Raw genomic sequence first — 27,622 nt, 5'->3', positions numbered from 1 at the left:
AGAATGTACAAAATATAAATAGGCATCAAGCTTAACGAGAAAATATGTTATGAGGGAACTGTAGAGCTATACAGAGGAAGAATAACCATGAATGCATAGAGTTGTGCATGAAATAATACATCCTGCCAAGAAGCTCAGCACCACTCTTGCTGGGGGTACTTCACTGGTTCTAATTTTAAACTAGCTCAGATATTTCTTCTTCTTGGCAATGGATAGAGTTTATCTTGCAGAGTGTTCAATTTACTTTTTTAGCATGCACATTTATGTCACGTGGACATTTAAAAGCAATACTGAAAAGTGTAAGTTTGATATCAAAGTGAACTGGGCCCTGGTGGAAGAATTCAGAAGTCTTGAGGCAAGGGTGTTGCATGAACAAATTGAAAGGGTTTTTAAAATGTTTTTTATTACATTTTATTAGGACTTAAAGGAAGTGCTTTCTTCTTGGACAAAGAGGGAAGGACATTGAGTAGATGAAGATCCCAAAATGGCATGTGGATTTTCTTTTTTTAAGAGCAATGTGAGGAAAAAACTTTGAAAGTATCCTGAGAGCGCATACCTGAATGTGCAGAAAGTAAAGGTATGGCAAGATTGATATGGAAGAAAGATACTAGCTCTTTTTCTCAAGTTTGGTTAAAGCTGATAAAACCTTGAAATGACATAATTTGGGAGAAGGACAGATAGAGACTATTGCTAGAAGAACAAGTAATGATGCTGAGCTTGATTTGTTAGTCATCAGCATGGAGATGATAACTGAGGATGTGTCAGCTGATGAAATTGCTTGGAGAGAGAGCATAATGTAAGATGAGCAAAAGGCTATAGATACTGCCCTGGGGAATAATGAGAGTGAGGAAAGAACAAAAATACTTATCAAAAGATCAGCTACAAGAACAATCTTGAAAAGAACCGGAGCAAAAATCTAATCTTCAAGTCTAGTGGGTGTAGAATGTCGGGAAGGCAAGAATGATCAATGGCATAAAAAACTGAAAGAAGGTAAAAGAAAGGAAGTACGGGGATGAAGGACAGGGAGGTGATGCATGCCAAGGAGCAGCAGGAGGCTTTTCCACATGGGGAACCCTCTGGGAGATGACAATGACAGCAGAGGTGGTCAGAGGTACTGACAGGGGCACAGTCCCACAGAAGCTGGGCAAGGCAAGCCGAGCTGGTGAGATTCTGGTTTTTGGTGTCACCAAACAGTCCAGATCACAAAGCAAGTGCAAAATGATGAGACAGAATCAAGGTCAGGATCAAGTTCAGCCAGGCAGAGGGGCAGCGACAGGGCAGCCCCAGCCCTGGCAGGGCACAGCTCGGGGGGAGGCAAACCCAAAGCCACAGCCGAGCCCAGGCAGGGATTTGGGGACTCACAGGTCCCAGCCTGGGCAGAAGGAACTGGCTCTGGCTCTTTGCTCAGCTTTGTGCCCAGCTGCACATTCCAGAGCCAGCCTTGACCACGGGCAGCTCAGCCCTGGGCAGAGCCTCCCGAAATTCACTGCACCCAATGGCTTGTGCTGGACTCGGGCACACGCCATGGGGATTTTGTCATTGGTTTAATTAGTCAGGAACTCATCCCCAGGCCTATGTCTGACCATAATAAGTGGGAAAATAATTTGTTATGATCTAGAGGATGGAATGAGAATCACAGCTACATTGTGATAAAAACAAGAAGATAATCTGGGTTTTGAAGGGCTTAAATATAAAGTACAACACATTCAGGAGGGACAAGTTAACCAGATAAAATAAATGCTATTGTTTTCCATTCCCTGTGCACTTTTTAATTTTGGTATTGTTTAAATGTGAGTTTTCTTTTCACAGCTTAGAAATTTCTTTTAAAACATCACTCACAGTATAGGCTAATAATTTACGTTATTGATGTTATTTCCAACACAGAATAAAATTTAAGCTCAAGATCCATCTGTTAGGATTCAATTTGGAAAGAAAAATATGAACGTAGTTTTCTAGCTAAAGGAGCTATCAAACCAGTGAAGGCTTCTTGCAGTTTTGGAATGAAATCTGAAAGAGCTGCAGGAAAGCCTGGGTCTGGCAGGCAGCCAAGCAGGCAGCACAAATGGTAACACACAGCTGCAGTCTGATGCTGTATCATTTATTCATGTGTGTCCACGGAGTAGAATCATGGAGACATTCATATCTCTGAGGATTATGAGTGCAAACTGGCTTTATATAAACATGGAAATTATTTTTAGCAATTTTTAATGTTTAGAATTCTTTCCCTTGAGATGTGAAGAAAAGCAGGTTGAAGGGAATATCTGTTTTGACATAGGTGAAGATGGACATTGAGCTTCTGACTTGGGGGAATGATATTTTAGATTGTCTGAGAGCTACTTAAGCATTTTTAAATTAAAAAAAAAAAAAACAAAAGACTGATAACATAGGAACATATTAGTCAAAGACGCATAAAAATAAACTTCTGATCTATGTCTGCAATGCTAGATTGTCACTATAAATGGAAAATGTTATCAAAGATATAAATTTCAGCAGGTAGGAATTAGGTGCTTTTATTTTCTAGAGAGAGAGTGTTATATACTTGCATTATATCTTTGTCATAATACATTTCGGTTTATAGACTTTTTTAACCTTCACTTTAAATATTTTAATACTAATACGAAAATTTTCTGTGTCTAATTTCAGTATACTGTATTTACTATGAAAATGCAAAGACAACTTTTCAACAGTAAGCACTTTAGCTTAAAATCTTACATTACAAAAACTTGTAAAACTTTAAATTGAGTAATATATCTCCCCTTTCCTATAGGGAAGAAAGGATATGAGCTGAAAAAAATTTTAGCTGCAAATCTGAAAGAAAAATTGAAAGACCTGCAGCAAGTGAGGAATTCTGCAGCAGAAGAGCCAAGTGCACCTGGGCCAGAGGGTGAGACCCTCTGTGGGCATTCATCTGCATGTACAGTCAGTGAAAATTATGGCTTTGGTAGACAGTCCTAGGATGGATATTTAATTTTTCTTTTCATTTTATTTTAACTGGAAATACATATTATTGACACTTGTGTGTGATCTGGAATATGTCAGATGAAATGTGAATATTCTAAACTGATCTATGCAGATAATTATCTATAAAAGGTAATTAGCCTTAAGTCTTTGCCCTGTTAAGATGGGAAAACAAGTCAAGGGATTCCAAATTCCTTTTTTTATAGATGCCTCAATCTCCTTTCTAATTCAGAACTTAATTCATAGAACAGAAAAAAATAAAGTTAATAATCCAAATATGTACTGAAGTATTTTTAAGATTAATCAAATTTACCTGAAAGTTCGCAATGAGTTTTGAAATACGATTTTGTGATGTTGCAGCCAACTTTGATCTTTGAAGACCAGTGTTGTAAGGCACAGGAGGCAGAGCTAATTTATGTAGAATTTCCCTTTGTGTTCTGTTCACTGCAGTCGTTGCTGTTTTGTTCTACTGAAGATGCAGAACCCTTATGAGCTGTATTCATCTTCTCTGCTCAGCTGCAGCTGCCTTCCTTCTGCAAGTACCTGGAAAACTGTGCTATGATTTAGGTGTTGGCCAGGACATGCTTTATATCTAAATATAACTCTTAATTACTCTCTGCAATTCCAATGTGGCTAGTGACATTTTAGTATATGAACTTAATATGAAAATTTGATTATAAAATATTGTAGTTGTAAGAAACCATTTTGGTATAAAACTGTTGATAGACTATAAATTCTGATAATATCTATTTGGGATCTACTGAAATAAATAATAAATCTTTGAAAGGTTTTCCAAGAGCAGGAAAAGCTTGTTTCAGAAACAACTTTTATTCTACTTTTTGTCTGATTTTCTGATTTTATTAAACTCTAATGAGATTGATAGGATGTTTCAGACAACAGGAAAGAAATATTAAACTTGTTACACTACAAAATGTTGTAGTACAAGGGCACAGGTACTGTCCCAGTCTGCATATGCATGAGCAGAGTGCTTATTTGTGAGCTGAAGATTGTCTTGGAAAGGTACTGAACCAATAGGCTGGTCAAGGAGCTACTGGACAGATAATTTATTGCCTTTCTTGAAACTGTGCAGAGTTTCCAGGAAGCTCTAATGGAGCTACTGTTGTGCAAGTGTTTTAAAAGCGTTTTAAAAGAATATAGGGGATGGTGTCAGTTTGATTTTGGATAGAATATTTGCCAGGGCAATATCAATAGAAAACTAAGGGAAGAAACATAGCTAATGTCACTCATTCTTGTTTTATGGAAGATAAAATGCAAACCAACTTAAATTTTTTTGAGCAGTACTGAAGGTACTCTATTTATTAATAGCAGTTTTGATGCTGGCAGAGCGGAGATCTGCAAGTTAGTAGAGTTTTACAGAAAGATATTTTTACTACAAAATTAGATAAATATGGAATTAACTGTTCTGCCAAGTAATTCCAGCTGAATATTTGTCAGCTTTGTGGTATATTCCTTACCAATGTACAATTAAAATAGGTTATTTTCATTTTAATTTTCTATCTCAAAAGGAGTTAAGTGTTATGTAGGACCCTGAACTCAGTGCAAAGGTCAGACCTTACCTGTTTGGCACTTAGGGCAGAATGTTCCAGAGAAAGCTGAGGCGCCCAAGTCAAAGAGAGCAGTCCAGCAAAAGCTGAATGTGTTAAATAATGACCTATTTCTAGAGTGATATGCTTTCCTGGTTTTAACTGTCCAAAAATTTTCCAGGTTTCTGACTGCACAGTGATCCAGTTTCAACAGGGAATGGAGTCCAACAAAACTCTTACTCTGTGGTGTTCTCCAGCCACTGAACTGTATCAGACTTGCCCACACCCAGGGAGGGCTCAGGGCTCTGGATCATTTATGGATGAAGGTGCCAGTGAAAGGAAATAGACATAAAATTTTATTTAAAATATTTTCTGTTTGCTCACTGTAGACAATATTTCAAACAGAAGGAGAGAATGACCGTATTTCAGTTTGGGGATTAAATGAACTGACACTTGGATAATTTCACTGAAACACCAGTTCTTACAGAAATATAAAATGCATTTGGATGCTTCCAAGTCAGAGGTGCTTTGGTAACTCCAGAGTCTGTAAACTACCTCAAAATGGCTGCTCTTTCTGTTCTGGTAGTAGAATTCATACATCATGTGAAAAAATTGAATGTGAACGTGGGCTGGGGGTGTCTCCTTAATGAGGTGCTCGTAACAGCCTGAATATTTGTTCCTGATATATCAGACTGAAGTGAAGTGTCTCTTACTGCCAGGACTCTCAGATTACAGATCTGGTAACTGAGTTCCTGTGCTGTGCTTAATAGCTGCTTGTTCTTTTGAAGACTTTCTTCACATCCCCTGGAAGTTTCTGCAATGGTCCTTGATGCATTGTTAGAAGGCTTTGGAAGTCCAGCTGTATGAAATGATCTCTTTGCACGTTGCTCAAAGTTCACATTTGTGAGATATGACATCCCTCTGCCCACACTGATTCTCCCACCGTATGTCACACTTATCCCTGTGTCCATTTATAATTCCTACCAGACAGTGGTAGAAACACTGGGTTAGCTTTTTTATTTTAAGTTCCAGAAAGCCTTTTAAAAGTTGAGACTATGTATGTTATTTCTCATTCATATGGAAATGACACCTGGCACTCATCCTTGAGCTCCTTAAGCCCTCTCAAATTATTAGCATTGGCTTTTGGTAGTTTGCTGCTATTCCTTCTGTTGATTCCTCTCTAGAATATTTTGTTGACACTGCATTTTCAATAATTTCTCTGGTATTTGCCCTCTGCTGGGGAATGTTAGGTTTGCTATCTCATGAAATAGCCATAAGAAATATAGAAGCAAAGAATGAGTTTACATATTCTGTCATTTCTTTATTCCAACTGTCCTTCTTAATCTCAGTGTCAGACTTCTTACTGTGCATTTATTATTCCTTGTGCCTTTCATGAGGAATTAAATCCTCTTTAGCATACTTCTAATGTTTTAGTTTCTTTTATATTTTCAGCTTTTTCAAGGCTATCTTTGATCAGCTGCTTTTACTGCCTTTTTAATTCAGACTTCTCTTTGTGTAATCTTTCTAAAATCTTCCTTGAACAGGTTCTCTGGTGTCCAAGAAAAATTTGGTGGCTCCATTCAAACATACTTATAGTTACCTCCTTGAATTAATTTTATTTTCCCATTTTGCAACTAGGCATTACTATAGTAGATGGTTTGACTAACAACTGTCATATTTTTAGAGTTTCTGATATTATTCTGATTTTATTATTATTATTCTGATACTATGCTATGTCAGCACCCTCATTAAAAACATTCTCAAGTACTTTGAAATTATGTCCTACAGTGGTTTTTATCTGCAAGTTATCCATTTTATTGAGATGGGGTTAATGTATTTATTATCATTAATGAACACTCACTGGAGTTATGTTGAAGCAATCTGTGTTCTGATAGTTGTATTCATAGCTGCTAGCAAATATTTTCTTTCTGCTAGATAAATGCTTTGGCAGCAACTGATTTTTCAAAAAGAAAAAAATCAGAAGTGCTTGAAAAACACCCTCTAAATAGTAGATGTGTGTAACTAGAATATATCCACCATCTATACTTCATCAGTATTTTACTTAACTAAAAGCTTCTCCTTTTTATCCTACTCACATTCTATGTTCCTCTGAGAATGAATTTTTACTTGTTACAGAAAAAAACATTGTAGCTTTTGTAGAAAAGGAAAAATCCATCAGCATCCCCAGATGATCCCTCTATCAGTTCAGATTCCTCATGTGTAGGTGCACAAGACTGTGCTAGGACTACTGTCCAAGCAGACTTAGAGGTAGTTTTAAGATAGGAAGCTGAACACACGATTGCAAAATTAGTTAATTAATAAACCACAGGATTACAGAAAATTATTTTATTTAGCTGACTTGTAGTTTTGTTGTTAGCTTCTATCCAGGATAAGAAACTCTGATTATTACAACTGCCATAAAACAATCCTAGCTGAGCTCTTTAGTTGCTAGAGAGGAGTTGAGGAGATGGATGGATTAAGGATGGTGAGACTATGGGTATATTAACTGTAATTATTTTAAAACAGAGAAATGCTGGGATCTTACATGTGGCTTGTGTGGCATCAGTCTTCTGGGATGATGCACTGCTATTGACTGCAAGAGTTCACTGCTCTCTCTGGCAGAATTCAGGTAAGCACCTGACGACACTATTTACAAATCAAGGAGGATTCACAATTGCTTTTAGTTCCCAGCATCTAGATTTATCCTATTTGAACTACATCTTTTCTCTTAGCTGCATCATCCAGTCCTGGTTAAAGCAAATCCTACAATCTGTGACACTTATATTGAATCTGATCCTGGAGGATGGCAGCTGGTCTCTCTCATTTAGCAACTGTTCACTTGGAGATATTAAGCAGCTTCCATCTGCCTGGAAGTGTCTACTGGAAACCCAGTTCAGACAAGGGTTTAGAAAAGCTCTCTTAATGGGCCACTTAAATTCAAAGTCTTCAGCATCTGTGTGGAAAAGCCTACCAATCCACAAAAGCATTTTGAAACCAGACTTGTTAAGGAAACTGCAGAACATGTAACATAATGAGTGGACACAACCAGGTTAATGCATATGTAATTAAATATTGGCCTAATTTGGTAATACTGTACAGGGGACAGTGTTCCTAAAGGTCAGCTTCCTGTGTGACATTAACTCCGTTCAGGGCATGTTTGGTATTATTACAATTATTACCTTGCAGAGACACAATTCTCAGGTTTTTTGAATAGTATCAACTTCTACAAGATAAAGAGACAAGATCAAGTATTTTAAGGTACTTTTATTTAATAAATAACTTCAGTAATAGCACTGTAAAAAGTGAACATCTGTTAAAATAAAAAGGCACTTAAAACAAGAATATGACTATGATGCAGTTTGAATGGTCAGAGGCAAATATACATGGCACATGTCAAGAATGATGAGTGACTTGTCACATGACAAACTATGCAATCTTAGCTACGGGGTAAAGGCAAATTTACAGCTAAGACTGCTCAAAAAAAAAAAAAAAGAAAAAAAAAGCTTGTGTTGATACAAAAATATTACAAAAAGAATCGCAACCAAATACGTTAAAAAGATTAGAAGGTGACAAATCACCAGGCTTGAAAGCAAAGAAACATGACAGAATAAAGACACAGCATCACGTAAGGCCCTTAGGTGATCTGAGGATGTCTTGGTAAGGTACTTCATGATACTGCCACCCAGGGCTTGAATTTACAAAGAAAAACTAAGTTACCAGTCAGCAACTTCTTCAGTAATGGCACATGTTTTAAAGCTATTTTTTCCTTCTTAACATTCTTCTCAAAACTTTTCATTTTAACCACACCCTGGCAATATGCAACTTGAAAATCAAAGATAAGTATGCACATGCTTTTCAGTCTTTTACACTGCTCCCCTCCAGCTGACTCAACTTACCAAATACTTAATCATACATGTAGCAAGTCAAAGACCAATTAACCACCTGCTCCATGCTACATGAGTTTAATTACATCTGCAAACTCAAGCCCTGATTTCCCTGTAAAGCTAAAAACTTTAATACTAAATGGCTAGGCAGAGCCCTCATGTTGATTGCTTTAACCCCTTCCCTCCCAGTCATGCCATGCAGCATCACGCCCTGCACAAGACCTGGATTCACAGCATGAGAATGGGAAAGGTCAAAAAGGCACCATGTGACCTGGGCTGACTAGGCTACACAGTCTCAAGTTTTTTTTTGTCCAACCTCTGGCACCAATTACTCTTATTTGCAAAAAAAAAAAAAAAAAAAAAAAATTTACATATGGTACATTTTCACATAGGAAAATTACTATATGTAATGAATTAGTAAAATCACTGCAGTTTGCCCTAAATCTATCTTATTGTGACTACAAAAGTTGCTATACTGCGTACAGTGTTGTGAAGTTATACAAGCAGTGTTCATTTTCCCTCATATTTTGGATTGACCACAGTTGTCACTGCACTCTTGTAAATAGGATTTTCACCCTGGAAAAAGAAAAAAAAATTGTATTAACATTTAAAGATATGGAAAAAGACAGGTGTTGGCAAGAAGCATAAAAACTAGCATAAGAAATTACCCATTAATGCTTTGTTTGTACACACAAACAGCTTAAGTCAAACTAGTTTTCCTTCTAGCAACTTGAACAAAGGCATGCAGAGCTAATAAATAAAGCAAAGGGTTAGCAGGATCCTGTTCCATTTGCAGCACAGAATTCCTTGGAGGCAGCTGAACCATCACCCAGGGCTCTGCAGCCCAGGGCATCTTATAGAGAATAACAGAATTATAAACAACATTATTTGACACCAGGACTGACCACAGACCACATTCTGCTATAATAAATATTTAAATAGCTTGTTTTACATTGTAATTGAATTCTAGAAACAACGTGGAAAGACTTGTAGTATTTTGCTAATACACAGTCAATATATACAGTGAACATTCAGTACTTGTCGTTCTCATTTGATTCCTGCAGGTCTCCCCAACCCCCATAAGGGCAAAATTTACAGATAAAACAAAGAAACTTCTCTACTGGTGCAGATGCTGTAATAAAAAAATAATTTCTACTGATATGAGACAAGCCTACAGAACAATTGCTTACATCTCTCTTGCTGAAGATTTAAAAACCCCTAAATTAAGCTTATTTTAAGCTGCCTTTTTTCCCCCAGGTTTCCTTCTATCTCAGTAAATCTTACTCCATTTATGACATCCTTGCACACTCAGATGAACAGCTTGAACTCAAAATTAACAGATAAATCCTCACAGCAGAAAGGACCACTGCTAGAACAGCCTGGAGCTGCAGCTCTGAGCTCTTAGCACAGACTGAACCCCATCCTAAATGAATGTTTTCTACCAGCATAAAGCTCTTTTGTGCATACACAACTGAGTCCTGAGAAAATTCAGCTCAGTGCAGATGTCAGCTCGAGTGCTCCTCTGGCCAGGGCTGTATCTGGCCTTCAGCAGCAGTGAGGGAATCTCTGTCCCTTCAGAGCTCCCCCCACCCAATCTGAGATGGGCTATACAACCATATTAATTCAACTCTATTTACAGTATTTCAGGTTAAACCAATTTTTCCTACACTCAAGTAAAGGATGCACAAATATCAGGTGTCTATTTTTCAGGGTCACAAACCTGGAAAAACAGCTAGGATCACCACAGAATGTGACAAAGACAAGCAAGAACCTCACTTGGTGTGGAATTTTTTCATTGTGGTTCCTGGGAAGTTTGCTGCCTTCTGTCTGCCAGGCCCAGCACAGGATGAGTAACTGGTGTGTAACAGTGGCTGCTACTGAGGGAGACCCTGCAGCTGCTCTCATGGCTCCTTTCACAGAAAAAGGGTTTTTCCCTGGCAGCCAGCTTCTCTAACATGTAAAGAGCAAGGAGGCACATCCAATCTTGCCTAGATCCAAGAGACCAGTCCAGCCAGAACCTGGATTGCCAGACAATGGAAGTTAAAGCTCTCTGTTCAGTCTTCTCAAGATCTGAGTCCATGTCACCTGGACAGGGGTGAAGGAGGAGCCGGGAGTTCAGTGCTGGCTGTACTTACAAATACAGTGTAACAGCAAAAGTCCCTTCTTCGCCTTCTTACCAGGTCCCAGGCAAATGCTGTCTCGATTAAAAGTGTATCACCTACTGGTATGGGAAAGGATGAGGAGTAACATGTGGTTGGTTTTTTTAAAATTTTAAATAATGGAAAATCATGTGATGTGGCTAGATCTCAGACAGACTAATTAATCACTGCAAAATTATGACCTTCCCCCATATTTTTAGCAAGAGGTTTGCAATAGTAACATGCAAACAAAACAGGTAAAACATCCAGGGATGAGGGATTTAATCTAATACCAAATATCCCTTTATGCCTCAAAGTTCTTGGCATTGTACATTGCTTATTTCCTCAACAAGTTTTAATGGAGAATTCTTAAAAATATAAAGTTTATTATGCAGAGGAGGTCTGTAAGTGTAAAAGCCTGCATCATATACAGAGAATAAGTCATTGTACAGCTCCTCCATGGCAAGGCAATATGTAATATTTATGCTGATAGCCTCCAACATTTTACAGAACAGACTCCCCCAGCACATACAGGGGCTACACACTGACATCTTCCAGTTGTAAACGAGAGACAACTTCTACCAGGTAGCCTAGGAGTGGATCTAAAGGTAAGGACTAAAACTTCAAAATTTGCTACGCTCTACTCATACAACTAATTTGAATCTGAAATCAGGCTTAAAATACAATTTGAATAACAAGATTGCAAGTTTTCTACTATACTGCTTTTTGAAGAGAAGTCAGAATTGAAGTTTTTATGCTCTTGATTTAGCATAAGCCCTGTAAGTATATTGAAACTCTGTCCTGCCTTCCCTTGCACTTGCACTTCTCAGAAGCAGGCAGTGGGATTTAGGTCACTGGATAAAGCACTTGACTAGCTGTCTGCCCACGTCAGGCCAGTGTCTCAGTTCCCATTACAAATAATGGAGATATAGTCAATATTCACAACTCTTCAGCTAAACCCAACCTGACATTTGATCAGCTAAATGGCTCCTGAGGCTCTACTGCCTCTAATTGCAACACAGCACCTGATGGGTCTGCAGGTTCCTTCCCTGCTCTCTTCTGGTAAAGCCCTGCCTGTTCCAGCCCCATTTCAGCCACCCTGCCTTGGGCCTGGCTTGGTCTCCTGCAGACAGCTCTGCATTAAAATAAATATCCACTAATCCAACACAACGCTCCCCTCACTCAGGGCCTCTCACAGCTGGCAGAGGGTATACATTTTCAGACATTAGAAACATTTCAGTTTTTTAATTTGCCACTAAAACACGGGATTCCAAACTTTCTGTCTTAGACAAATAGTATGATTTTAAATGATCCCTTTTCTTATTGCACTGAAGAGAATACACTGGTTTAAGCATGAAGTTAGGGAAAACACATTTGTCACATGCCTCTACAACTGAAAACTCCATACAACCTTAAACCAAAATTAAAATTAACAAACAGTAACTACAAACAAGACTCAGTGAAATATTAAGCAAAATAAAGATGGAGGTACTTTAAAAAAGTACCTTAAACTGAGAATAAAGAGCTATGTTCTTGCAATAATATTCACTTTCAACTAGACTGGCTGTTCAGAGGACAACAGTTCAGTCCAGTGTCGCATAAAGATGAAACGATTACACAGAATAGTTCCATGTTCAATTAACCTTCTTATTCCTTTTGCTCCAGGGGCTCAGTGTTTCAATAGTCACTGAAATTACCTCCACAGTGGGTTTAAGACCGAAGTCACTGTAAGAAACTGAGTGAAAGCTCATGCCCATGCTGTCCAAGAGCTGGCTGTGACCATCGCAGCCCCACTGCTGTCCCAGCGCTGTTTCTCCGGAGCGCGGGGCAGGCTCCAGCCCGGGCAGCTGCCAGAGGGCACTGCCAGCCCCGTCCTTCCATCCCTGGGCCACCTCCAACCCTGTCCCTCCATCCTTGGGCCAACCCCAACCCTGTCCCTCCATCCTTGGGCCAACCCCAACTCTGTCCTTCCATCCCTGGGCCAACCCCAACCCTGTCCTTCTATCCCTGGGCCAACCCCAACTCTGTCCTTCCATCCTTGGGCCAACCCCAACTCTGTCCTTCCATCCCTGGGCCAACCCCAACCCTGTCCTTCCATCCCTGGGCCAACCCCAACCCTGTCCCTCCATCCTTGGGCCACAAAACCAGCGCCCACTGACTGCAGAATTTATAGGAAAAGGATTTACATGAAAGGCATCTCCCACACCCAGAGCACGTCCAACGTCCAGCAGCAAAGGAAATTACAGCACAAAATCCAAGTCAGGAGAAGAACAAGTTCTTGTGATTTTGAGTGCTTAGAATTAATTGTGGTTTTTTTTTTTTTTTCATTTTAACCAGTAGCTACTAATAAGGCTAACCAAATTACTACAGACTTAGTATCTAATATAAATGTGTTTATCACTTGAGAAATTCAAGATGACTGAATCTGGACTCTGTTTGAAGAAGCTTAACAATGCACAAGCTATCCCCACACAGGAATGGTAATGGCATTCACTACAGATAGCAGATTTCCATTTTAAATTTGTGATGAGCTTTTCAGTCCAGAAGAAATTTATCCTTAGACTTGTTACAAGCGTGATTGCACCAAAGCTTTTATAGCTGATTGGAGTTGACCCTGGGCAAACAGAACTCTGTTTGACTCAGTTGCCTTGAGCACTGACCACTGTGATGCTGTGGCATCATCCGCACCACCATGGACCAGCACCAGGGAAATACCAGAGTATCTGGTCCATGACAAACTCCATGGTGCTGCAGTTCCCTCACCACAGAGCCCCAGCCCGTGTGTGGATGAAGACTGTGGGAGAGGGGAAGGGTCACACAAACTGCACAAAGTTAATTTGTGGATGCACACACCTGGAGGGAATCCACAGTGTGATTTTCATATAATGGAATTTCAGATGACTTTCCTGCCTTGGCATTACAAGGCAACTCTTCATCTAAATGAGAGGCTATGGCAATAATGCAAAACCACCAGAAAATCTTATCTACAGGGAAAAGCAGGACCTTGTTTTACATCTCATGGCTCACCTACTTTGACAATTCTGACCTCCTCATTTTTGATGGTCCATAAGAATAGACCCACCTCCCTCTCTCCCCAGACTTCTAATATTTCTATGAATACCAAAAATAATAAAGTCATGCTTAAAAAAAAACAAACCACACCCTTTTACACTTTTAACCTTCACATCTGAGCAAACCAAAAAGGCAGAAGTCAATCCCTCCATTTACACCAGAGGAAAGCTTTTTGCAGGAAATAAATTTTGAGGGGAAATGGCAGCACCAAACATTACATCCTGAAGAGTCACAGGGTAGAGAATAAGAACACAGAATGGAAGTTACACACTGTATGGTTTGTTAGGTGCTTGTCCAGCATGCAACAGAAAGTACACAATTAAGTGAATGGCAGAAGAACAGGTAACAGGGACCTAACCAAATGGAGTATGTGAAGTGTTAGAAAGGATCAAAAACTCAATTTCCTCCCCAGAATAATTGGCTCTGGGAGGAAAAATGAAAAGGAGGTGAATGTGGTTGATGTAGCAGGCAAAAGGAATGTTGTTTACAATCTGTTTTGGACACACTGCAAAGTGAAATGATTGTGAAGAGGAAAGTAAAGTTTGGCTTGGAATGTTACAAAGAGTATTTGGAACTGTTGTCACAGTAAGAGCAAGTAAGAGCTTAAATACTCTCACTTTCTGCTTTCTCCCCTTATTTTTCCTTTACAAAATCTTTTGAATGCAACACTTAAAAAGGGAGACAGCAGACAGCACAATTTTAGATACAGATACTTCCACTAGCTTCTGAAAAAAACTCCATGGATGTTTAATGGATGTGCTACCTTCGCAACTTCTTAATTCCTCTCCCTCTAGTCTCATCTCTGCACTACTTTCTGTTAGTGCTCTTCTGACATCTATTCTCCATCTCAGCCTTCCTTTCCTTTCTTCCTTTCCCTCCCTTCCCCAGCAGCTGGGGATCCCAAGGAAGGAGAACACCTTGAGCACTCATGGAAGGGCAACCTGAGAGTCTGCAGAGGTATCAACTCATCACTTGGGCTTCACTGACTTCCTGTCCTGGATACTGCTGTCATTTCTGTTGTGCTGGGTGTGGAGAGAACTGAACTCAGCATCTCAAAGCCAATAAGGTGCTCAGGTTGAGTTTAGGAGGGTGTACGAAACTGAGTGAAAAATACATCTAGAGGGGACAAGGGTATTTCTTTCTGTCCTGTTAATGTTCCATATCTATGGACAACCTAAAGCTGGCTAGGTTTTAAGGACTGTGATATTGCCAGTTTCAATAGAAATAAGGATGAAAAAAATAGGGTGCATATTTAATTATAAAATGAGTAGAGTATATGCATTTCATACCTTAATTACAGACTAGGTCTATACTAGGTTGATAAGCCAAAACAGTTTACAAAAAAAAGTAATACTACTCTGCATGTTCACAGAGCTATTCTAATAAAAACAGTGATATTTATAGGCTGGGATATTTTAGGAGTACCTAATCTATCTTAGCAAAAATATTGATTTTAAGCAAACTGACTGCTGATTTGAAGAAAGTGAAGACAAAGCATCCCCTGTGTATCTCTCTACAATCCAAAAATATTCTTCAATCCTAGCACCTGTTCTATTATGTACCCACACATCTAGAAAAAAAAATTAAAAATCACTTGTAGAATAGTTTAAAGCCAGTACTGGCAGTATTAGTAAGTAAGCAGTCTCGCTTTCAAAACCAGTTAAAAATTTTCAAGCTGCATTCTTGAAAACCCCACAATCAAAGCAGCAGTAGATACATTGAGCAAGACTCAAACTGTGATTAACTGACTGTGACACACAGTGAGTTTGAAGTAACATGCAAAGGGGAAAAAAAGGAAAGAAAATGAAAGGAGATACAAACTGAGACTTAGAGACCAGCTTTACGTCCATAGTTTGGATTCTTGAAATTGTTAATAGGGCTCTTGTATATTGGATTTTCTTGCTGAAGTAAAAGAAATGGTCAATGTCGAATAATTCAACAGGAAAAAAAAGCAACATTTTCAACTATCACTGAAAAAAAAAAATGCTATATATATGAAGTGTTAGTAATATTTTCCCCCAGAATGAAATCAATCAATTTTCTTAAATAAAACAAAAGGTTTCCTAGGACAATTTTTAAAAAAGATATTTTCTCATCAAGCACATGGGGGCGTTGACTTCTACAGAACTGTAGTGAAGGGGCTCTTGATTAGCAGACTGCTGACATTGCCCAGAGGCAGTGATTCTGTAGTCTATAGAAGCCTACAGATCACAGGCTTGTTTTTCTTGCACATTTCTCTGTTGACAAAAAGCTGGGAAAATTTCAACAAACCAGCACCAGCCATGATTTTGTAACTTTATGGAAGTCTCCCAACTAACCCTGTGTATGTATTTACAAGATTTCTTAAATGAGTGCAAAATTTTCTTTGCTTTGTACACAAGTGACTTATCTTTGTAATAAGCATTTTAATCATATGTTGTAAAGCATGGTATAATTGCAAAGCTGAACTGTTCTGTCACCAAATTTCCTCTCTGAAATGTTACTTAAACCTGAGTGACTAACTACTCTTTTCTGCCTCAAGAAATACTTCTCCAAGAGGACTGGTTATAATATGAAACACTTTAAAGCACGTGAACAAAAAGCTTCTATTTTTCCTCTGCTACTGCAGCTTTTATACATAGAAAAGCTTCTTGACTCACCGTATCCCACTTGGCATTCATCTTCTCCTTTTCAAATTTAGCAAATTCTCTTCTGTCATGAATGATCATTAGTAGTTTCCAAATCAATAATAATGCAAGTCCAATAAGAACAATTCCAGCAACCACACCGGCTACAATGGGAATGATGTCAGGACCGCTGGGGCACTCTGGGGAACAAAGCAAGGGAAACATTATTTTACAAAATGGTAAAGGTAATGCATATCCAGAAGCTGTTAATGTTTGATTTTGTGCTGAAGCCAGTATTTTGAGTATCAGATATGCCAATACTAATTTTCTTTCAAATAACAGAATTTTTGCAATATGTACATCCCAGAACATTCCAGCTTATTTTCATCCTTCTAATTTGTGTTTGATCTTAGCAACAGAACAACCTGTTCTGAAGATAAACTCTATACACTGCTAACCCCTTTAGCTAATTATTTACAGTACTAAGAGTAAAATAAATGGCAACTGTATTTAAACATGCAAGAGCTCCAAGTCAAAGCTGTGGCAGCTGGAGCACAAATGCTGACCAGAACAGGCCCCACACACAGAAACAGAATATCCTGAGTTGGAAGGGACCCACAAGGATCCCTGAGTCCAACTCCTGCCCCTGCACAGGGAAGCCCCAAGAGTCACAATGCTCTGAGAGCATTGTCCAAACACTTCTTGAACTCTGTCAGGCTCAGTGCTGTGCCCACTGCCCTGGAGAGCCTGTTCCTGTTCCCAGCCACCCTCTGAGTGAAGAACCTTTTCTAATATCCAGCCTGAACCTTCCCTGACACAACTTCAGGCCATTCCCTTGGGTCCTGTCACTGGTCACCACAGGGATCAGTGTGTGCCCCTCCTCTTCTCCTCACCAGGAAGCTGCAGATTGTTATGAGATGCAAGGTGATTTAAAGTGGCTGACACAGAAATAATAATCCTCCAAATTAAAATCCAACTCCACTACTAACATAAAATTCCCAAAAATCACAAACTGAAGAAAGGCTTTTGCAGAGCTCAGTGCCCAGACTGAAGGAGTCAGAAGCAAATTAATGCAAGTCCTGTGCAATAGAATAACTGTGGATAGAACACAGCTTCCCCCACACTGCAGACTCCCTATCTTCATAGCTGCCTCTGCAAGAGTGAGGATAGTGGGAAGGGACAAGACAAGAATTCCTTGGGAGCCAGTAAGGAACAAGTGTCTGCTCCACAGAACACGGCTCTGCTGGCCAGAGCTTGTTCCTTCAGCACTTGTATGGCACAAATTAAGGTGCCTCCTCATGCACCATGGGCTTGATTTACCTCTGAGCTAAAGCAGCAGAAGTTTGTTCATGAAAAGGTCAGCCCCCAGATGCATAGGGGCATGTGTGGCTTGTCATAGGAGAAAGAAATCAAGCTCCTCCTCTATACTGTGGACTACTTTTGTAGAGCATTTAAAGCATTCTGAATTGAAGCAGTATTTATTTCTAAGAGCCACTAGCCACTGGACTGTGAAAAGTCATGATCATCAAAATGATCAATTCTGTCTCTAAGGTGTGCATTTTCTATCAGGCTTTTAAAATCAGGAGACCACAAACTGCTAATATACAGAACCATAATTTCTGCACTGTTAGATGCAATAGCCAGTGATTCAAACTAACAATACTCTTGGTAAATAAATGGTAAATTACTGATGGAGCTATAGAATTGTTCTCACTTTTTTTTTCTATCAGAAGATTGATGTATTAAGGATTAACTAACAAAATTATTTTGGGATCTATTATTGAAGGTACCACAGTCAAGTACAAGCAAAGGCTTTCAGCATAAAAAAATTCAAGCAGTTTGCAGCATAGTACAAAATTTTATATAGACTGATAATTTTTAAGAAAACAAAAATAAAAAAAGGAACAAAACCCCACAGACACCATTGTTTATAACCTGTAGCAGAAGTGTAGTAAAAAAATTATCAAAATTTATCTAAATAGGACTTGCTACAGGAAAAAGTAGAGAGTACATCAAGTGCAAACAGGAAATGTTTCAACAAATATATATATCTGATTTACCTTTTGTTTTTAAGAAATAGAATCTGTTTCTATCTGCCCAAGGGTTTGAAAAATCTAGATCTAGGGAGACCTGTGTTTTTCTAAAGCCACTCAGACATGCACAACTGTACTTGGGTAACAGGCACCTAAATGCATTTAACTCACCCAAATCAACCAGAGGTACTTTGTAGCACCCAACAACTGCACAAATTAACAACAAAGAAGGAACAGGCAACATCATGTTCCTACCTGGGGTCTCCACCACGTGGACATTGGCTTCACCATTGGAGTTGACAGAGTAAGTGAAGTAGAACCAGCAGTCATCGACGTCCTTCTCTTTGCAGTGGGACAGGGGGTCGGGCTGGCCGGGCTGCGGCAGCTTGTCCCGGCTCTCCACGCGCGTCATGTTGAAGTGCATACACTCCTGGGAACACGTCTCCTTCTTCTCCCCCTTATCGAAAGCTCTGCACTGAACACAGTCCCTGGGCAAGAACAAAACAGAAGCAGTGCTTTTCAGTGTGGTCATGGAAGATTTCTAGCATTTAATCTCGAGAAATGTTATAGAGAAAACATCGGGGAAAAAGCCCAAGAAAACCAACCCTTTTGCCATACAGGTTAGGAAAAAATAAAGCAAGACATGGCTTTGTACCAGTCAGAACATTTAAATACCTTGAGATTAACAAAAGCCCTTTTCATAAATTCCTCTTTCCCTGAATGACCCACAGGTTTCAAGGACAGAAAAAACACCAAACTTTTTCAACACCTCTACGTGGGAAATGAGTACTTTCAGAGAAAGTACTATAAGAACAGGGTACTTACAGTGGAACACACACAGGTTAAAAAGAATAAACTCAGTGACCGGCTTTACAGTGGGGTGTCACTGAATAATTCATTGAAAAAAGCAGATTGAACAGGACTTTTATACTAAAAAGATCACATTTTTTTCTTATCACAAAGTGAATTGCACAGGAATCTGCTTAGCTACTAATCCTAAACATATTTCAAAGTTTTCATGCAGAAAATGGTAGGTTTCTAACAACCTGGATTTCCAAAGGGAAGGATGAAAATTCCACTGGCCCACACAAGTCTAGATTTAGTTTTTGACTGTCAATTTAGTAATTTTGGTAGTATTTCTTTTAACCAAAAATCTTAGCTGAAGTTTTAACCATCAAAATCTTTGTTTTAAAAATCCCCAGATATCACAAACTCAAAATGCATAGAAGCTGGGACTTGGTTTTCTGGGTACATACTTGTGCTCTGCACAGACACCAAGGCAAGTCTGACACATTTCACACGTGGGGCCTTGGAATTTGGGATCTGTACAGTTGCAGGTGCCACATTCACAGGTTCCTCTTCCATTGCAAATCTGCCCATTAGATGCCATACATGGTGTAGTATCCAAGGAACAATCGCAGGCGCTCCCAGTGAAGTTGGGGAAACACTCGCACACTCTGCACTTGCAGATCCCATTTCCTGTGCAGTAAAGAGGTATTGCAATGAAATCAAGCCTAATATGAAAAAATCTGTGACAGTGAGAAATAAATGTTTACCACATCAGGGTAGATAAGAGAAAGAAACCATAGTGAAGACATAATGAAGACTCTCATGAATTAAGAGGTACAAAATAAATTTTAGATTCTTGGAAGACTACTTGCAGGTATTTGTCCCCTTTTCCCATTCTCCTATACATTTGGATTTCCTTTCCTTGTTTCATGAACAAAACAACAAGACTCAAGAATATCAGATCAAGAATAGTGTAACCTGATGATCATATCCCCTGGGTGGAGAGCATGACAGGACTGCTTCAGTTCACCATCTTGTATGCACTGACCACTATATGAAAATACAGATACAGACAGCTATAGATAAATAGACCACTCCTGTCATCATATCTATCACTATACAAACGCACAAAGCAAGACTTAAAAAGATGAGAAGTGCACTGAGTATTCAAAACACAGCAAAATGAAACAGCTTTGGCTCCATGGCTCCACAGGACACCAATGTTCGGCTACTGTACTTCTGACCTCAACCACCCAACCCAACTTCATGCTCCTTACACTCTCTGCACAAGAAACAAGATGCCTTTATACTGATCTAGATGACAAGGAAAGATCTTTGGGGTACAACCCTCTTTCTCCAATGAATGAAATGTTTCAGTCAACACTTTCCTTTCAGACTGTATTCTGGAATATCACCACCATTGCACCCATCTTTGTGGAGCAATAGTGGACTCTGACCAAATCAGACAACTGAGGTATTTTCATAATTCAGTTAGAGCTTAGTGGCTTCTCAGTTTTATTTTTGCATCACAGACAACACTGAGGTAGTAGTTATACTCCTACTGGATACTCTCACATGCAAAGCAGCAAAATAATTTAGACACCGGCAGCTGAATGGTTTTTTAAATTGCTTTTGATTTCAGGAATTAACTATCGTCAAAATCTTGCTTCAAGTGCTTAAGGTGTTTTTCTGGATCTTGCATATTTTTGTCTTCATTTACCTTTCAGAACATGTTAAGCATCTCCCTGGTATCCTGTCAAGCACTCACAATTAGAAGTAAGCTGAGAGCATTCTCTCTTTCTATTGACACAGTGGTTACACTGAGCCACTATAACATTACAATCTCAGGACAGTTGCCTCAGCCTTCTTTATTGTAATACCTGAGGGTAATTCTGCAATAAACAGCAGAAGTCAAGTTCACTTTACACCCTTCTTGGAGCTGTGATTCAAGGAAGGTGAAATGTGCATTAACAGACTAAAAGTTCAAAGGGTTGTTTTAATAATAGACAAGTGTTTGTAATCACTAATCTGTGAGTGTCCCTCATCTCTACTATCAAGTGGCTTTGATCTTTTAGCTAAATATCCCCACTCTGCTGGGTAGAGAAGACAGACTTGTGAACTGCTGATCAGCTTTGCCAGCAGAAAGCTAAAGCATTTCTCACCTCCACAGATTAAACCATTTGATCGATCACAGTTGAAGTTGTCACATTCACAGTATTTGCCAGAATACACCTCATTTGTGTTCTCCCTTTTCTTGCACACACATTGTCCACAAATGCATTCTCCGTTGTTACTGCAGATTTCTGTGCTGTTCTCTCTCCTGCAGTAAGCATCCATATCCTCACTATTTACTTCATCTGTGCTACATTCACATAGTCTTCCAATACGTCCTTCATTACATCTGCAAGGTAAAAACATGTAACCTTAATTGAAAGTCACACAAAAAAAAGGCCACAAGAATAGCACAAAGAACAGGAGTAAAAGTAACTACTCTCTCAACAGGGAGATGCTCCAACTTAAACTTCAAATGAGGTTTCCAGCTGACCCCTACGTAGTAGTTCTTGAAGGCACTGGAGCAAACTGGACTAAATTGCTTTTATGTTGATTATCTTACCTGTTATACCAGGTGCGAGACTATGTGTCACCCCCTCTAACTAAATTCTCACATAAACATTATTAAACCCTCTGTCATGTGACAGAACAATAATTATTTATCAAGTGACAGCAACTGTTCCCTGTAACTGCTGTCATATTTCAATGAAAAAGTTTCCTGTGAATAGCAATTAAGGAGAGTAGATGATCTTCAGAGCTGACAAACTGAGATCTTCAGGGATCAGCACTTCTCATTCTCAAGGGTAAGATACAGATGAGCAAATGGAGGTTGGTCTTTGTTCCTATCAGTGATTGACAGACTGTTACATGGTGTCCACCAGAGACAACAGATCATTAGGAAACTGCTGCATTTACAAAAATAAAAGGCTGTGCTTACCCACAGGCCTGTTCTCACCCACGTGAAACCAAGTGGACACCAGTGACAGTGACACCAATATAAGATGTTTTTCTACACACAGATGGGAATATCTGTTCTCTTGATTTAAAAAGGAACACCAAAAACTGATCTATATATCCTTATAGATCAGTATAAAGTATAGTATATATATACCTTATAGTATAAAGTACTGACTCAAGGCCAAATTTGAATTCTGACTCATACAATAATGCTGATCTAATGATCAACATTTAAGCACAGGGATTATTTGCAGATATATGGCAGTATTTCAGAATATCTTAAAAGAAACATGCCTGTAATAGCAATTCTAGTTCTTTCACAAAAAAAAACCAAAACAGTACATTCAAATAGACCCTAATTAAGGAAACAAAGATCTTGCTTGTATTTCTCTTTTGCAAAGATAAAGAAAATGTCTATTTACCTGCACGCACCACATTCAAATGTTCCATTTCCTGCATGGCAGGCTGGACTATTAGGTTCTCCTTCACTTTGGCACTGACACTCACAGATGAACTGGAGATTAATTTCAACCTCTTCAGTGAATCCCAGTGGTTTAATTTTAATTGTTTCATTTTGTTCTTTCTTTGGACATTCATTAGCTGTTATATTAATCTCAAATCTAACCTGCAAAAAAAAAAATGGAGTGTCATGTTACTACAAGGAGTTTTGTCTGTACTATTAGAAAGAAATGCTGTGTTGGACATTTTAAGTGCATTTTGTATTTGAGCAGCAACACATATACTCTGAATTACCTCATCTCCAATTGAAATGTTAGAACACTTCCTTCCATCTTCTTGTGTGTCATTCACTCCATTCTTGCAGAAAGACTTGTAACTGATTGTCACTCCTTTCGGTAGCTTAGTATTTTCCAGGATAACCTCTGAAGAAAGGGACTGAAGCAACAGTTATTACCTAACTTCAAACTGAGTTGCAAAGGTGTACTGTTGAAGAACAGACATTATACAACTATGCCCAGTCTAAGCACCAACCCCATGGAATTATTTAAGTTAAGTTCCAATATGCTGAGAAACACCAGCCCAGGGCTACCCAAAGTCACACCGTGGCGATTCTGCCCCATGTCTGAGCTTGTTACAAGGTCAGAACAGGTTTCCACAGGATGTTGAGGCACTCATTTACTCCATGTACTCCAAAGGAGAAGTGAGGCTCATTTACACACAATGTAGCAATGAAGAAAATATTGTGGGGCCAAACCCAGCAAAATGGCCTTTTTTGCTAACACTTAGAAAGTAGGTAAAAGTGAAGAAGCTGAAGAAACAGTGTGGGTCTTGGTTGTGAATTTTATTTTTTGAAAGAGAAAACATGAATGGTAAATTTTCCTTGTAATGCCATTTTAAATTACTTTAAGAGTAATTAAGAGTGTATCTTTTTACTCATCTGACCTCCTACTGTCATAGAGGCTTAATGCTTAGTATGTTTTTACAGCAATGGAGTGTCTTTATAGCGTAGAACACTAACTAATCCACCTTAGAGTCTCTGCTTGAAAACCTTAGGAGCAAGAAAAATGAACATATAAAATCTGAACTTACATTGTATGCATCAATGATCAGCTGAATCACATTGCTGGAATTTGAAGACAATGTTCCCACTGCTGATTTTGGTATCAGATTTTTCAGTTCCTTCAATATTGACAAAAAAGGAAAAGTACAGTCTTACTAGCAAACAGAGTATAATTTGCAGTACAAATGGTGATATAATGCATTAGTGGATTAACTAGTCAAGTACTTCAAAAAATAAAGCTGTGTTGCAAGTGATGAACACAATTTTTGAGGTTATACACAGCCTTACTGGTACAAACTATGCATTTGGTAAGAGAATACTAAGCCCTTCTCTTGTACAAGTTGACCACAATCTCTCTTCAACCACACTTAGAATGCATTAAAAATAGGCAGGCATAATTTTCCAACAAAAACTTGAATACAGTTTAAAAAAGAACCCCAAAACCAAAAAAACAGGTTAAAAGAAGGAAAAATATGCATGCCCTTTCCTATTGCACAATCACATCCAGCAGTTCAGTTCATTTTAAACATCGGGTATATAAATAGAAAAAAAGAGACAAAATATGTTCTTTCATAAGTGTGTCCCCTGATTCAGTGTCCACACCCTCCTCAGCTATTTTGATGTAAAAACGTTCACAAAAATTAGAACTGCAAATGTGTTCTCCACTCACTCATATCTATCAAGAGTAGCAAGGAGAATGGGGAATTTTCTCACTGGAAATTACACAGAGAGTCAGTTTTGATTTGAAGAAATAAAAAAAGCTTAATAATAAAGTATGTGGGTAGCAAAATATTACTTTCATGATCACTTAGTTCCACAATTACTTTAATTTCAAATAAGTCAATTTTAATAACTTCAGAGTAATTTCTTTACCTTATAGACTGCCTGAAACTCTTCAGTAACAGCAAAGATTGTCTGAATATTGTTCTCACTAAGTTTCTGTACCAGATGAGCAATAGAGGGATAATCCTAAAAACATAAAGCATAAAGTTAAATTCAAATTTGAGACATATTGCTAGAAAATAATCAGAAAAATTCTAACATCATAAATACAAATAATCTTTAGAAACATACACAGAACTCCTAACTAGCCAGCTCATGTCACAGTTCTAAAGCAAAACATCCTCTGAAAACAAACAGGCATTGGTAAGGTTTCATCTATGCCTCATGAAGATAGGTGTTTGTTCACATGGACATTTTTACATTCCATGCTGTACAAAAGGTTAAATACTTAATGTCCTCAGAAAATTATCTGCAGTCCCTCAAAACCAATATTTGCACTGTTTCACAAAGAAATTATTGAAATGGAATTAATTTTAGGTTTTTTATTGTACTATTTTCACTCAAAGTTAGGAATATATGAACACACAAACTTGGTAAAGCTTATTGTGGTTACCCCATCTGGTAATTTTTTCTTTGCATTTTTTGTCAGATCTCCCTTCCAGTAAACCACAAAGGCAATGTTAACCATAGTTTTACCATAAATTTTGCATTGTAAGATTTCGGTCTTAAAAAACTATTCAAGCAGATATTTTACAGTATTTTTCCCTAGTAAACTATTCTGAAAATGAAGACTACTGAAATAATGAAACAACCACCACAGTTTTCCAGGGGACATACAAGTCCAGCTTAGGAGTTGGACTCTATGACCCTTGTGCATCCCTTCCAACTCAAAATATTCTGTGATTCAGTGTGGCATACAGGATTATTAGTCATCAAAAAGGTTGAAATCCAGCAACACCTAATCATAGCATGAAAACTGCCATTTCTTGAAATTTTCCAATTAAGACTAGATTAATTCTTGCACATGTGCTTTAGTCAAACTAAAGTCACTCGATGTAAACAGATAAATTTTATAAGACATAGTGGTCTGAAACTATACCACACGACCCAATGAGTTCTTTTGAGCTTAAACATCATAAAATATTCATTTCCCTAGAAGATGATATGAAGACTTACGTAATAGTGGCTCATTGTGTACACATTATTTTCCAGATGACATTTCCCATCATTTGGTAGAACAATTCCACCAAGTTTTCCATCTCCTGCAAAGTGGAATCCAGCATCCGTGGAAAACACTAATAGTCTCGTAACATTCCTCCAGCCGATTTGTTCCTTGGGAAAAACACAAACATATTTTTGGTATTTTGTACCAATTTATTTTAAAGCATTGGAGATCAACACTTGAGAGAGAAGTGCATGGAAAGGTAAACAGACTTAGGAGAAGCCACAATGCAGAAGTGCCACTTTGGAAAACATTAATTCATGTAAACCTTGGAAACACTTGTGCTTCATTAAATGTCTGTTCCAAAACATCTGCTGCAGGCTCTTCAACAAAGGCAAAAAAGATCCTTTTTGAGATAGACTCTGTTCAGTTCTCACTGGAGTATCTGAAGAGTGACAGGGTTTAGAATCAGGCTCTTCAGTGCCAGTTCCACTCCCATGCCATGAGCAGGCAGGCCCAGGATGCTGGTGTGTGGCACTGCTGCAGTACTGAACTGCCCAGCATTAGACTCTGAAGAATCATCAAGGCTTTGCCAACTTAGTGCAGATTTGCACCCAGCACAGTGCTTGCCAGAGGACTGGCCCATGAGCATCCTAGCTCACAACTGCAGGGCCTAATTATGTAGATTACCCTTTCCTATTTTTTAAAATTTATCCATGGAGCTGAAACCCTAGCTAATTTAACTAAAGAAGACAATGTAAAAGGGCCATATACTAACAGTTACAACCAGACAAACCCTAAAAGGCTTATGATAAACACTGCACTTTTAAATCAAGACTCCAGATAATTTCAGGAAGTCCTGAATCCATTGATCAATAGCAAAAATAGTACAGAAACAAAGTAATAAACTTGGGTATTGCTTTTTTTGGGAGTCCATTTTCCACAGGTGCATAGAATAATCTGAAAAAATGACAGAACAAATAATCCTTAGGCCTTCAAAGATAAGTAAAAAACCAGTGTTCCATCTACTTTCTGAGAAACTAGTAGAAGTCACAATACACCTAATTTCTGCCACCACAACCACAAGAAGGTTATAGACCTTTAAAATAATCTAAGAATAACTGCTTACTCAGAATCTCACACACTTTAAAGCAGAACCTGAGTCTTCCTCTACAGCAAACTTTAAAACCTTTGTCTTTACATACTGTGATCTCAACCTCTGTTTGGCACCTTCACATTTCCCAGTTTCATTCACTCACTGAGTTCTTCCTCACATACGCTGTCTTGCTTGCAGGAGGTGACATATTAAAATTCCAGCCACCATAAAACACTAAGGCTGCATTCAAACAATTTCATTTAATAGGACATTAAAAAAAAAAAAATACACACTTACCCCACAAACTGCAACCTGCATTATTGCATCAAATCCACCTTCAGGAGAATCTAAGTTCCCAGAAATGTGCTGTTTACCTACAAGTTCATTGAACTTGTTTCCTTCACTGGTAAGGCTGAGCACATTTTTATAGCTAAATGGACTTGTACAGTTCTGGTCCCCTGTACAAGGATTTCTGAGTTTGGCAGGTGTTGTACTTATGTAAGGCATCACAGTTTTCTCCACAAAAGAGCCAAAGCCTAAGACAAGAACAACAACATCCCTGTAAGTTGAAGAATGGTAGTCTTATTTCTATTATCACATAACAGAATTCAAATGCATTATAGCTGAACTGACATCAGAAATAGCTCTTATACTTATTTATGTCCCACTTTCTCCACCAATGCCAAATACTTCTATGCTGTTCATGTATGTATGTGTTAGAACATCTGCCATAATACTGCTAAATTGGAAAAAAAAATCCTCTTCATATACAATCATGTGAAACATGACATGAAGGAAACTTGGGGGGCTTAATTATTGTTTTTTTAGACTAGGCAAGTCTTTCTTACCAATCCGAAAGTCTGAAGTTATTTTTTCCATCTCTAACATCAGAGCCGTTCCGAGACTTTTCACATTCTCTAAATCATCTTTCATAGAATAGGAGAGGTCCATGAGATAATAAAGGTCAATGGGGTAGTCTTCAGCTCTCTTGAATTTTAATGAAAATGTCTGGGGCTCCCCTGTTTCAGA

General features: G+C 38.5%; 1 protein-coding gene and 1 long non-coding RNA gene across 5 annotated transcripts in view; one reads left to right on the top strand and one right to left on the bottom strand.

Annotated features, from left to right (window-relative positions):
* The first annotated feature begins 440 nt into the window (after positions 1-440).
* On the top strand, positions 441-2,904 carry LOC146768120 (uncharacterized). Its single transcript, XR_014953211.1, has 3 exons — positions 441-577; positions 2,644-2,686; positions 2,768-2,904. It is a non-coding gene; the product is annotated as an uncharacterized LOC146768120 (long non-coding RNA).
* Positions 2,905-7,748: 4,844 nt separating this feature from the next.
* Positions 7,749-27,622, bottom strand: part of ITGB1 (integrin subunit beta 1) — a 43,323-nt gene continuing 23,449 nt past the window's right edge. For 3 of the 4 annotated variants that reach the window (XM_085572970.1, XM_085572971.1, XM_085572972.1), the window contains exons 5-17: positions 27,442-27,612; positions 26,891-27,129; positions 25,512-25,667; positions 24,426-24,521; positions 23,582-23,671; positions 22,787-22,927; positions 22,456-22,658; positions 21,187-21,425; positions 19,492-19,714; positions 18,491-18,723; positions 16,236-16,402; positions 15,418-15,498; positions 8,830-8,962 (exon numbers count right to left, since the gene is read on the bottom strand). In XM_085572970.1, the coding sequence (XP_085429096.1) occupies positions 15,424-15,498; positions 16,236-16,402; positions 18,491-18,723; positions 19,492-19,714; positions 21,187-21,425; positions 22,456-22,658; positions 22,787-22,927; positions 23,582-23,671; positions 24,426-24,521; positions 25,512-25,667; positions 26,891-27,129; positions 27,442-27,612 (2,033 nt within the window). In that variant the 3' untranslated portion in view covers positions 8,830-8,962; positions 15,418-15,423. Of the gene's footprint in view, positions 8,963-15,417; positions 15,499-16,235; positions 16,403-18,490; positions 18,724-19,491; positions 19,715-21,186; positions 21,426-22,455; positions 22,659-22,786; positions 22,928-23,581; positions 23,672-24,425; positions 24,522-25,511; positions 25,668-26,890; positions 27,130-27,441; positions 27,613-27,622 lie in introns of all 4 variants that reach the window. The other variant, XM_021542964.4, reaches the window with a different exon arrangement.

This window comes from Lonchura striata, chromosome 2 (assembly GCF_050655825.1).
Source record: "Lonchura striata isolate lonStrDom1 chromosome 2, ASM5065582v1, whole genome shotgun sequence".
Taxonomy (NCBI): Eukaryota; Metazoa; Chordata; class Aves; order Passeriformes; family Estrildidae; genus Lonchura; species Lonchura striata.
The sequence above is the reverse complement of the archived record's forward strand: the minus strand, read 5'-3'. Positions and strand labels throughout refer to the sequence as shown.